Source organism: Lutzomyia longipalpis, chromosome 1 (assembly GCF_024334085.1).
Source record: "Lutzomyia longipalpis isolate SR_M1_2022 chromosome 1, ASM2433408v1".
NCBI classification, from domain to species: Eukaryota; Metazoa; Arthropoda; class Insecta; order Diptera; family Psychodidae; genus Lutzomyia; species Lutzomyia longipalpis.
This window is the reverse complement of record NC_074707.1, coordinates 2,126,936-2,139,787: the sequence shown is the minus strand read 5'-3', so window position 1 is coordinate 2,139,787 and position 12,852 is coordinate 2,126,936. Positions and strand designations below refer to the sequence as shown.

General features: G+C 36.3%; 1 protein-coding gene across 7 annotated transcripts in view; it reads left to right on the top strand.

The window, feature by feature from the left end:
* Positions 1-12,852, top strand: part of LOC129786455 (innexin shaking-B) — a 57,514-nt gene that overhangs the window by 32,589 nt on the left and 12,073 nt on the right. For 5 of the 7 annotated variants that reach the window (XM_055821502.1, XM_055821503.1, XM_055821504.1 and 2 more), the window contains exons 4-5: positions 1,860-1,993; positions 2,178-2,367. In XM_055821502.1, coding sequence (XP_055677477.1) covers positions 1,860-1,993; positions 2,178-2,367 — 324 coding nt within the window. Of the gene's footprint in view, positions 1-1,859; positions 1,994-2,177; positions 2,368-4,997; positions 5,051-5,979; positions 7,406-12,852 lie in introns of those variants that run through there. The other 2 variants (XM_055821507.1, XM_055821505.1) reach the window with 2 other exon arrangements.

Sequence of the window (12,852 nt, the reverse complement as noted above, 5' to 3'; positions counted from 1 at the left end):
CCACAACCGCCGCACCTCTCAAATTGTTTCAAATAATATAATTCGATTCAAAATCTAAATGAAAACAATTGAAAGCGATTGAAATAATTCTAAAATGAGATTTTCACAAATTAACAATTTGAAATATAGGGAAGACATGGGTTGTAGTGAGTCAATTTTCATTAAATACTTTCAGTGGAGGATATTTGGGGGTTCAAATAGTCTCTAAAAATTCTGGAAGTGCAGGCTTTTCAGTCAAAAGGCAAAAAGAGAATTTTCACGTCAAAAATACAAAATTAAACATTAATCGTTAGAAAAAAAACTTTAAACTTTAAATAAGCCTCAGAAAAGTATTTTTAACATTTGGAGGACACGAATTTCTAACCTCAATCTTTGAGTTTTATTTTCTTTTTTTAGAGAAAACGTTTTTCCAGATTTTCTTTTGAGGAACTTGTAGTATTTGAAGTCGCCCACACATAAATGTAGAATTTATCAAGATAAGTTGGATAGATTTGATTTAATCTACGGCGATTTTAAAAAATCGAATTGGCAGCAATTACCAGTTTTGTCCTCCAAGTGTTAAAAGTTAAGAAATATGTCTGCATAATTAGAAAAGATGCGTCAAATGCTTGAAATTATAACAAGTTGTTTTTAATCAATTTATAGCATTTTTAAAATGAAAAAAAAATCAAAACTTCTCTTTGAATAGATTTTAGCTACATTCCTGAATATTTTCTACAAATTCCTTGTCATGAAATACCCTGTAGGATGCAAAATTTAAGCAGTTATATAAGCTTAACTCTAGAACTTACTCTGCCAAATTTTCACACTATATAATATGGGTTAAAGCTGAAAAATACGATTTTTAAAGCTTTTCCGATACCCTTGCGTGCGACCCACTTTATCCCAGTCTTCCCTATACACGTTTTTTTCAAACCAATTTAAATTAACTCAGTTTACGTACTTTAAAAAAAGGGCTTTTATTGGCGTCCTAAAAATTGATTTTTTTGTTAAAATCCAACGAATGTGAGCTATAAAAAATAGGTATAAATTAAAAACATTCACGTTATTATGTTCTCTTACCCTAAAAGAAAAAAAAAGAGCGCCGTTGTGAAAGAAAATGTAGTAAACTTTAATTTGGATCGTTTTAACGGCGATTTCGTTGAGTGTAGCTTCACTTTGCTGCTCATTCACAATTTATACACCTGAGATATTATTCTCAAATTCTTCCTACTCACGAACTGTAAAAACTTGAAGTAAAAACCCACCTCACGTAATCCTTGTGTCTGTGAAAGGGAACACAGGAGGTAATATGTACATAGTTGAATAAATGGAGAAAATATATTTTTTTTCTTTTACTATAACTGTATGATTGATGGAATGCAATTTGATTTTACTCCTCCGTATTTTTGAATGATTTTAAATTACTCAAGAGGAACTCCGTGCACTTCGAAATTTGCAAAAATTTACCTTGAGCCAAAAATGAAAAGAAGTATCCATGTGGTGCATGAAAAGTCTCTGGGAGAAGTGCAAAGAGTTCTTTTTTTTCTGTTGAAGTATACGGTGAGGGTAAAAAAAAACTTTTGATTTATATCCTCAATTTTTAAGATTATTTCCTCGGATTAAGAAAGGATTTCACTTATTTTGTTTGCTGATGTGAAAAGATATAGCGGGAGATGTGTGTGTGGGGGAGGGGGGGGGAGGAGAGGAAAAAGTCGGATGCATTTTGTTTGCCAAAAATGCTCTAACATGTCTCTTGTCTCTATTCTCTTTTTACTATGTTTTTGTCTTCCTGCATTGGCTGGGACTCCATCTGCACGTGGGATGGTGCGCGCTGCTGCAAAAATTCCACACAACCTGAATCCAAAATGGCAATTAAGGTGAATCATGTGAAAGTGGACTCTGCAGTTTTCCGACTTCACACCAACGCCACTGTAATTTTGTTAGTCACCTTCTCCATAGCCGTTACAACGAGGCAGTACGTGGGAAATCCAATAGACTGCGTTCACACAAGGTGAATGCCTATGCTTAACAACTTTTCCACTTTGTGCCCGCGTTGCGTGAATTTCCCTCGGCGCGCAACTTTTCCACATAGACACACACACACGAGTCACGTTTGAATGTTACTCCAACGGAATTTTAACGTACTTTGAGGAAATTAATTAAATTCTTTTCTTTTTTTTTTTGCAACATTCCAGAGATATCCCAGAGGATGTCCTGAACACATACTGCTGGATACACTCAACATATACAGTGGCTGATGCCTTTAACAAGAAACAGGGATCAGAGGTGCCATTTCCCGGTGTCGACAACTCACAGTCGCGCGCCAATGTGACAATAAAGCACACAAAATACTATCAGTGGGTTGCTTTCACGCTTTTCTTCCAGGTATGTTGCAATTTCCTTTTTTTTAATAACACAAAATGTTCCTAAGAAGTCCTTTGAATGCTTCAAATTGGCTTCTGAAGACTATTGAAAAAAAAGTAATTTATTTAAGAGGGTATCAAGTTAGAGCTTTCGTTGAATATTTGAAAAAAAGCTCATTTTTCTCAGTGTTGTAAAAAGGTGTGGGAAAATAGTAGGGGAGAGCGGGGTTAAAAAAGTCACTTAAGGGTTTAGAAAAAGCTCAAAATATCATATATCCCAAATAAATAAAGCGAAATGTATAGATCATTTCTTTAGGAAATTTACTACCCTACAACTCTTTCTCAGATCATTTTGTTCTTTCTAGCTAGGAAATATGATATTTTAGGCTTTTTCTAAACCCTTAAGTGACTTTATTAGCCCCGCCCTCCCCTACCTACAAATCAATCTCAAACTTTCTCACCTCTTTTTTTTTTGCATTTCCTCCATAATAATCACGAAGACGTTACATATCTATAAAACATTGTCACGCGTCAAGAATAATCAGCGTGATGATGTTGAAGGCGTGTTTTGGCACAAATCTCCGTGTGTGTATATATTCATTGAGGAGTCCCATAAACAAAACTTAAAATCCGAAAGAACACTCTTCCACTGAAATCAATTAAAAATATTTGACGCTTCACGCGTGAATTAATAGTCATGCCGCTATCGTCACTAAATCATTGCAGAACTCTTCCATCTTTTCCGACACTATATGAGCCATCAGGCACCAAAGAGAGATGAAGAAGGAGGCAGAGAAAAAGCTCCACGGTGGTGGTGGGAAAAATATGACAAATGTCCCGACTATAAAAATTATTGATATAGACACAAAATTTTGTATGTTTCGCACACTCCAAGTGCGATGAAAAGTCTATCCGGGTCAGGGGGAGGGGGGTGGAGGGGAAAAATGAGAAGCACAAACTATCCCATAAAGTATATATACAGAGAAATATTTCATTGAGATGCAAGATGAATAAAAACAGAAATATAGAAGAAGGATTTCCCATAGAAATTTTCACGAATTTTGTACCCCATCCACGACACTTGAGCCGCTACATCGGAGAAATTGGTAAAAGGGTGGCATATCATTCGATAATATCCTGATGAAATTGCATTGTTGTAAAAAAAATTCTCTGCATCCCATGCATATCATGTGAGGCCAATGAAATCATATTATATTTTATGAGAATATCGCCGAGATGGACGAGATGGTGATTTTCTCGTTTTTTTTTTCATCTTCCTAACACCCCTCTCCACCCAGCCCAAACTGTCAATTTTCCAAGAATTATTTGACTGGCAACAGAAGCCAATATGTTTGAATCATAACAAACAGAATGCACAATTTATTTGGACAAGAAAAAAAAGAACATTGAAAAGAAAAATTTATTTCACAATGCATCCATTCTCGAGGTTTTGTTACCAACATTCGTCTTTTTCTCGCTTCTTTTTTATGGCTTTTCTTATGAATGATCCCCCCTCAAACATTGTATATAGAAATATCATCCACAAATGTATGGTAAAAGAACAGAAGGTTTTTCTTTTCTTTTTCGGTAGATGAAAATCCCAAAAGAGATTTTTCTCCATACCAAGAAAACAAATTAATTTTTAAACAGGTTGAAAAATTTTTCTATACCAACATACCTCCATCCTGCAAGCTTCTGTGTGTATTTAATATTCCACAAGAAAGGCAATAAATGTTCAAATCTCCATGGGGAAAATTTTGAAAAATATTTTTCTCTTATTAGAAAATTATTGTTCTTCTCTGTAAATATTGCTTCGAGTTATTCTGTTTGATTTGCAATATATTACTTGACTCAAGCCACCAGGCGTCTCCACGTACAATGGAGACGCCTGGTGGTAAGAGAATAAAATGAAGGACATATGTGATGCAACTTTGGTATGCATTTTCATACACATGTACATAAATAATTCATCCGTGTTTAAATAATGTTTTATTAACTGATTTATATGGTTATGAGTTATTAATTATTAATATACATTTTAAAGTGAATGAAAAAGAATTTCTTCGGGGAAATTATGAGGAAACTAGCGGGTAAAATGTGAGAGAGTAGAAGAAAGGCTTTTGTAAATTGTATGACAAGATTTAGTGGTGTTGTAAAGTTGACACAAATAGCACTTTGAGGATCATAAATGAAAAATTTCATGTGGCTAATGTGAGAAAAATGTTGATGGTTTGGGAGTCACGTAGAAAGGCTTCAAAACACAATAATTGCACGAATGATAATTTATCTTATGCGAGATGAAGTCATGGATGAGGAAGATCTTCCGCATTGTGCAGAACACGGCATAATCTTCATATTATAAAATTGACATTGCTGAGGGATGAGCAGGGATGATGAAGATGTGGATTAATCGCGGAAAAGAGCGGCATGGGTGTGTGTAAGTGAAACCGGAATGAAAGGAAAAATCACATGAGGCTCACACACAACGGCTCAACGACATTATACTGACCGAAAAGCCTTCCTGCCGTCTCACTCACTCTCCTCTTCCGTCATAGAGTTGGAAAATTTGTACATAATATACACACAGCGGCGTGCCGTGGATTCACCCAACAAAAGCCCCAAAGAGATTCTCATAGTCAGTCGCAGCGTCTGATGCCATTCGGTCAGTGTTAAATTTGGCGTCGCGGTGCTTACATCGTTATGCGGTACCCAGCGTGAGGCACATTTTTCTCCTCATCACACCAATCATAGTGTTCAAGTTAGCACCAACAGAGCTAAACCCCCAGTTGTACCTTGTTGCCCCATAAGGACACGCCGTCCTCGTAGAATACGTAGCAAAGCCCATAAACTCCGTCACATGGACATTGATCCTCATATTTGATTTAAACATACATAACGGCTATCGTGCTCCACACACCAGAAAATTCCCTAATTTGCTACATATTTTCAAGTACTCCGGGCCAGGGGAAAAAAAAACTCCAAGAGACCTACATGTAACAAGAAAGGAGTAAAAAAAAAATAACTAACCACAAAATATCCTCCTCAGCCCATTAACACTTCCACTCCTTACACAGTTTTCTGGCAATGTCCTGCCCATAGCACATTTACTCCGAAAAAAAAACTATGAGCGCGTTGGGTGGAACATGAGATAAAGCATTTTCAGTCGTACTTATCGCCTCCCAATGTTACACCCCACACCGCCCCCCCCCCTTCCCACGACAATGCACCTCGTGATTGTGATGTGAATGAAAAATATTAAAGTGCTGCTAAAAATTCTGCCTTGTTGCTATTTTTCCCGGCCTGGTGCACACGTTTGTGAGGAAGTACAAAAAAAATTGATTGACCTAGCAGCGCGCGGGAAGAAAGCCTCGAAGAATATATAATAATATAGATTTTCTCACAAGGAGAAGCATCATGAGAAGTCTTTTTTTTTTCTTCACTAAATTTTAATCGAAATGTGTGAGAAAAAAAATGTTAATACCCCGATGAGGCGATGAGTGCTCAACCTATTAACCTTACACTTATTTTCCCGTGTTTAATCTAAAACGCACACACACGCGTAACTTTCTACCAAACTCGCCCCCCCCCCCCAAATGATTTTTCTTCCTTCAACGTGAATCAGATTGTGTGCGTGCGTGTGCCTTCTTCACGTGCTTTTGAATCCCGCGAGGTATCTACTGGGAATCATAATCATCCGGCAAACAATATGTGAAGCAACGACGCCGTGGAATACATAAACACTGTACAAAATTGCCGGGGATGTCTAAATTTACAATATGTTGCAATTTAATCAACATTCGTGAGTGAGAGGAGAAAAAAGTGTGTGCTGGCGAAAAGGTACCCATCCCCCTGTCGAAAAGAGATTTTTCGCGCGCGAGATGCTGCCGGAAATTCAAAAAAAATATATAACAATTTCCTCAACTTGCCACAGACAATCACCATTGTTGTCCAGTCATCAGTGACGACACCAAAATCGCCACATATCAGAGATTGAAAGAAAAAGGAGAAGAAAAAATTCTTATGGAAATTACATTGAAAGAAATGCAAAGGAGGAAAATTTTTAATGTGAAAATGCCTTGCACTTTTGTACGAAATTGTAAAAGTGTCGTGAGATGTGAGAGACCACCCAGAGTGCCTTATTGAGTGGTTTAATAATTATTGTGTGTAGTATACAAATCACAAATCATTTTCTGACTAATTGCTCCGTAATTTGTGTGAAAATTAGACGATAAAGTGCCAGATTGAGCGATATCTTTGTAATATCAATGCAGCAGCATAAATTCGTGGACCATTGCACACATTTGAATGTAGTGTCCGTTATATAGATGGCAAACATGGTAAAAGATGGTGAAAACGAGGCGTTCGAAGGAGTTTCTATAGGGAGCACCAAGTGCCGCATTGAACATCTCCTCTTTTTCTGGCGATGCATATTAATATAGTGCCTTGTGAATATTTTGTGGAATCACCTCCACCCGCTTGAGACTGTCCTAGATCTATAAGAGACGTGTCAACAGGGCCTCGCAATCCAAACTGGGAGGATGTGAGAATTTATTGAGAAAAAGCAAAAAGAATTTTGGTCTTCTTCCCAGATGCAATTGATCCAGGTGGGAGGTAGAAGAGAGTAAGGAAAGAAAGAAAAAAAGCTACAAGTGTGAGAGCGAGAGAGAATCCAGCAAACCCCCCATAAAAGACATAGAAACATGTTAGATATCTTCCGTGGTCTCAAGAATCTTATCAAAGTCAGCCATATCAACATCGATTCCCCTGTTTTTCGGCTCCACTACTCCATCACCGTCATGCTCCTCATGGCATTCTCCCTCATCGTCACAACACGCCAATATGTGGGAAATCCCATCGACTGTATCCACACAAAAGACATCCCCGAGGATGTTCTCAACACGTACTGCTGGATCCATTCCACATACAGTCTCCGGAGTTACTTTCGCAAGAAGGTGGGAAGTGAAACGGCATATCCCGGTATTGGGAATTCCGAGCAGAAGACCAATGATCGCAAGGACCACAAATACTACCAATGGGTCTGCTTCTGTTTGTTTTTTCAGGTAAATCCTCCCACCCACAAACTCACCCTTATTTTTTTTTTCTTTTTGCTTCAATCTACCCCAATCTCAAAAGCCATTCCTCATGGGAAAAATTGCATCACACCCCCACCCAAACACAGAAAAAAAATTATAATCTTCAGTGTCAGACACTCTCGTTGACTTTTTGGCCCGAGAATTCGTGACTTTTAGCGTGAATCAGTGCCAAGATTGCCTTTTCACCCGAAAAAAGTATTCTGCCCCCACCTCCCCCATGACTATTTTACATATAGGATTGCGTCTGTCGACAACAGAAGCTCTCTTGTAGAACTCATCTGAAGCACATAAGGCACAGCTTTTAGAGAGAAACAGATGACCCCGCACTGAATTAATCATACACACGTCAGTCATCCACTGCTACCATTATTAATTTTTTTTATCCATAAATTCTTTCTTATTCCCACCACGTGCTCTTTCTCAATCGTCCTTCATCGCCAAAATACCCACACATACACCCACAATTTAATTTCTTTGAAAATCAATGATATCGCAAGATTCTTTTAACATTATTATTTCTTCATTAAAGTCAAGTCCATTTAATACAATCAAAGTCAAAAAGTTTCTCTTGAACTTCCATAGCTTGAGATGATAATTGCAGTGTCTGCTGACTGAGGGGAAACAAAAATTAGCCAATTTCAATTAAAAAAATATTGAATTTTTATTATTTAACAATAAATAATTTATTATTAATTTTTTTATAGGGTTCTACTGTAGTAGAGTTCAAACTGATTTCCATACATTTCCATTAATTTTTTATGCATGAAAATCCAGAAGAGTATTGAACAATTCAATATTAAATTTATCATTAATTAATTAATTGAAATTCAATTTATTTAATCTTAATTCTTTTTTATTATATTTTTTTTTAATTTTTCATTAAATAATTATTTATTTAAATCAGTTTTTCTTGACAAGTTTTTCCACAAAAATTTTGTAATCAATTCTAAATGAAAGACTGTGTTAAACTCTTGGAAAAATCATAGTTTTCCCAGTCAAAAATATACCAAGTTTTTCCTTGACTTTTTAAAAATTCCCTGCAATAATTAATACATAAGCTCCTTTCGGCCATGTGAGTCTAATTCAAGAGTAGAGTAAGTGTTTTGAGAGATAACAAATTAAGTAGTTACCACGAGAAAATATTAACTACATACAATACATATGTAGGTAGGGGAGACCGGGGTAAAAAAAGTCAATTTGCATAAATCCTTATCTGCAGGATTCCCCAAGGACAAGAAAATTTCCTCGATAGGTCATTCTTATAGGAAATTTCCTGGCCTACAACTTTGTCTCAGACCATTTTTCTCTATCTCCACGGGAAATATGAGTTTTCGAGCTTTTCCTAAAGCCTTCCGCTTCTGACTTTTTTTAGACGCGGCGGGTAAATATAGTCACCAGTTGGCTAAATAAAATCGGTCGAATTTTCCGACATTTCCAATAATTTTCCACCTGAGAGATTGATAGTAGTTGATAGCTAAACTTCTCACCTTTTAATCCGCGACAAGGAATTTCACTTTTATACGCACTAAAACAAGGAATTTTGCGATTTTCTCAATCACGCCATTTTGCAACAAATGGATAGAAAATATGTCGAAAATTTCGAACTCCCATATGATTTACATGGGTTGACCCAATCTACCCCAAGGGGTATGTTTTGATTCAAATAATTGTACAGAAAAATCATTAAAAGTTAATGAAAAATACACCTTGGCAACGTTTTCTGCACTAACCCAGGTAGTGAGAAAAATTATCAGATTGGAAAATTACTAAGGGAAAAGTATCGGAAAACGCGTTTTTCCCAATACGCAAAAGTTTGGGAAATGGGCCAAAAATTTATTTTCTTTTTTAACTCCTAAAGTACTGATCGCACAACCTCCAAATTACTGTCAAAAATTATAGGTTGGTAAGGCTTTCCACCAGAATTTTTTCCGATTTTTCCGATTAATAACTTCGGAGAAATTGGCATTTGAAAATTCGAAAATGACTTTTTTTATCCCGGTCTCCCCTATGTTTTATGGCATTCTTTTTAATTCTCCGATTAAAAAATCTTATGTTCTTGAAATATTTACGAGAAAAAGAAATCTTGAGGCAGAAAATTGAAATTAAAAAATGCCACAATCTCAACTTAAAACCCTGTCTTTTTATTTAAGAACTATCAAGGCAAAAAAGCTCTTATTGCTACTTAAGCTGTTTCAGACACTTGAGAGTGCGAAAAAACACATCACCTTGTCAGTTATTAAGCCCTCAACAAAAACAATCTTTTCTGTGGTTTTTGTCTGTTAAAAAAATGAGCTTAGAATTTCAGTGGTTTGCTTCCTCATTTTTTTCTTTTCTTCCTGAAGATACGCGGAGAAAAAGAGCTCCCACTTCAGTCCAAGTGAGAAATAACTCTTGTGTGAGGGGGGAAAATATAAGACCAATTTGGAAAACATGCAAAAGAGATGGACAAAGCCTGTTGGCACATTGATTTGTGTTTAATGGCTTGAGTTTATATTTGAAGAAATCTCGAAGGAAAAAATACAGACGCATAAATTATTTTAATAATAGACTCCAACACATTTTCTGGTAGTACGGGGAGGTGGGGGAGCCAGATGAAGAATTCCGAGACAAATTGAACACATGTGTAATGCACGTCTGATTAATTTCAGCGTGAAAAACATGCGTTAAAAGAGAAAAAGAACTTGAAAGCTGGGTTAGAGAATGATTTTTCAAAGTGAAATCTTTTTTGGGAAAAATCAGGAAAATTTTCCAGGGATTTGGAGGTGTTGGAGGTGTCTGAGAGGTGTACTAATTTCATGCTGAAGCTTAAGCGACAAAACACTATGTATATTCCTGGAAACTTCCACTAAATACTCAAGATCGATTAAGAATCTCGACTAATGTTGGGGAATTAAAGAATTTTTAGTGTGCACTTTGCAGTGCAAAAAGCCGAACACGGTGGAGGATGAACCGGGACAGGAATTTCATATTCCACCCTGTCTCCGGTCACATTTCAATTGCAATCAGCCTAAAGAATATGTACCACTTGGAAGTCACCGTGGAAATTCTTATGGAAACGAAGAAGTTCTCGCAGGAAGAGTGAAAAGAGGAGACGGAAGAATGGTCATAAGTGACTTTTTTTTTCTTGCACAAGTAAAATGCATTGTGCCTCCAAAGTACTCCCCCCCCCTTGCAAAGTATTTCCCCCCGAAAGAAATTCGTTAAATCTCACCAAGATAAGGGTGTAGTCGAAAATGGGAAAAGTTCCATGAATTCCACCTGACCGTTTATATGCAAATCATTTTGGGGGTTGCAGCAAGAGGAGACAATGGGCCGAGGGTGCAAAAGTATATTGTATGAGTTGGGTTTCTTGATGACTGAGCCCACCCGTGAAATTATGCCCATGTTCCTGTTTGTGACTGGAAAACATTCAAAAATGCATTTCCCTAGCCCGTTCACACACATTTACCATAAAACTATATTTCACCTCCCCACCTCCCCTCGAAGGAGAAGAAAAAACGGAAAAACTTCCTCCGAAAAAGGGCTAATGGATGCACCCCAATAAGTTTCCCATCAACCACCACCAAGTATTGCAACACATAAAGAAAAGGTGTCCAAAATGTAGGTTACATTTTGAAATATTTTAAATTTCCAAAATGGGAATAATGTTATTCGAGTTTTATAAAGAGAACCGTGTGTGCCTCTTAAAATTCCTTAATGGACAAGGAGGGAAAGAAATAAATTGACAAATAAACAGAAAATTTAAAGAGAAAAAAAAATGTTTTTCAAGGGAACTTTAGAAATTTTAAGAGATTGTACAAAATTATTTTTTAAGAGAAAAAACATTTAAAAGATTAATTCAAAACCCTATAATTCCCATCAAACTTTGATAAACCTGATTAATTTTAAGTTCTAAGGAAAGAGCCTTTAATTATTGAATCTACATAAGATTTTCACTGAAGTAGATGTTTAAGGCATTTAAGAGCTTTTTGGAGCTTTTTTGTTTGTTTGGGAGATGTCGAAAATACAGTTGTTGTACAATGTGAAAATAGAAGCTTTTCTAGAGCTTTTAGCGTTTTATCATATACCTTCTCTGGAGTCTTCAGTTTAGCTATGCCTCTGAATTTTTATCACATGTTTTTTTTAATCCAGTCAATTTAAAAATTGTTTGGAGAATATTGACTCGAATTTTCCAGATTTTCTAGAGAAGTTTCACATTTTTTTGCGGGTAGTTTTCATTGGTTTTTTTTTGTTCAAAATTAATCTTGAAAGCACTTGTAATTTATTTTACTAAAATACTAATCTTTATGCCTATAAAAGAAGCAAGAATTTCTTCCAATTATTATTTTTAAAAAGAAATTTTAAGAAAAGAATAAAAAGAATTTCTTTTCTATTATTGGTGAGTTGGAATAACGTTCTCCCTTTAACGAATTTAATATATTCAGTTGCCAATACCACCCTTTAATTTTATATATCCCAAATAAAATATCAAAATCAGGAATATATCAGGCTAGACAATTTTTCTAGATGTAATGCACTTCATTGATATAAAATATGTTTTACGATGAATGAATTATTACCCCTTCTAGAATATCGAATGAATCTGAAAGGAAGAATGAGAAAATCAAGAAACTGGAGGAGATCTACACAAACACACACACACACACACCATCTTAAAGATTCATTCGAGATATCTGACTAATTCTGAAAAGACAAACGAGAAATTTGGCAAATAGCCAGAATGTTTTTGGTATGGTATTCTTTATGAATACGACGATGACGAGATATCCGTTTCTTCCTCTTCATACAATCTCACCACTTTTCTTTCACAACTTCCCTCTTTGGATGCACTTCCCTGTGCAGTGTCCCTCTCACCCCCGCCTCAGTGCACTCACATCATTGCACTTCGCGGCATCGTGAGGGGTGGTGGCCTCCGGAGAAGAAGAGGGTGTTGGATTGATTTAAAAGGGTTTCTTGCACGCGAAACTTACATCATCCACTTTGGAAAATTTTCTCACCAAACACACCCCTTTCCACTCTGCCCAAATCGCATCCATCAATTTTTGTCACGGTCACAGCGTGAGATCTTAAATTTTCTTCTTCCATCCTTACTATATTATGGAAAACCCATTTTCCTCGGAATTTGTCCACCGTCGTCGTGAAATTTGCCTATAAATAAATTTATGCAGATACATCTCTCACAGGGAATTTCCCCCGTGAAAGTTCATTGCGCAAACAAACAAAAAAATATCCTTCCCATTCTCCAAAACAACAATACAGCGAGCCACGAGAGAAAATCATTAACATGTGTTGGGAAAATTTTTCAAGAGTGACACATCTATGGCAAAAATGAGAGAGAAGAGCTAAATGGATACAGAGAGTGATCAATTGTGATTTTCCTCCATATTTTGCGATCTTTCTGGGTAATCTCATCA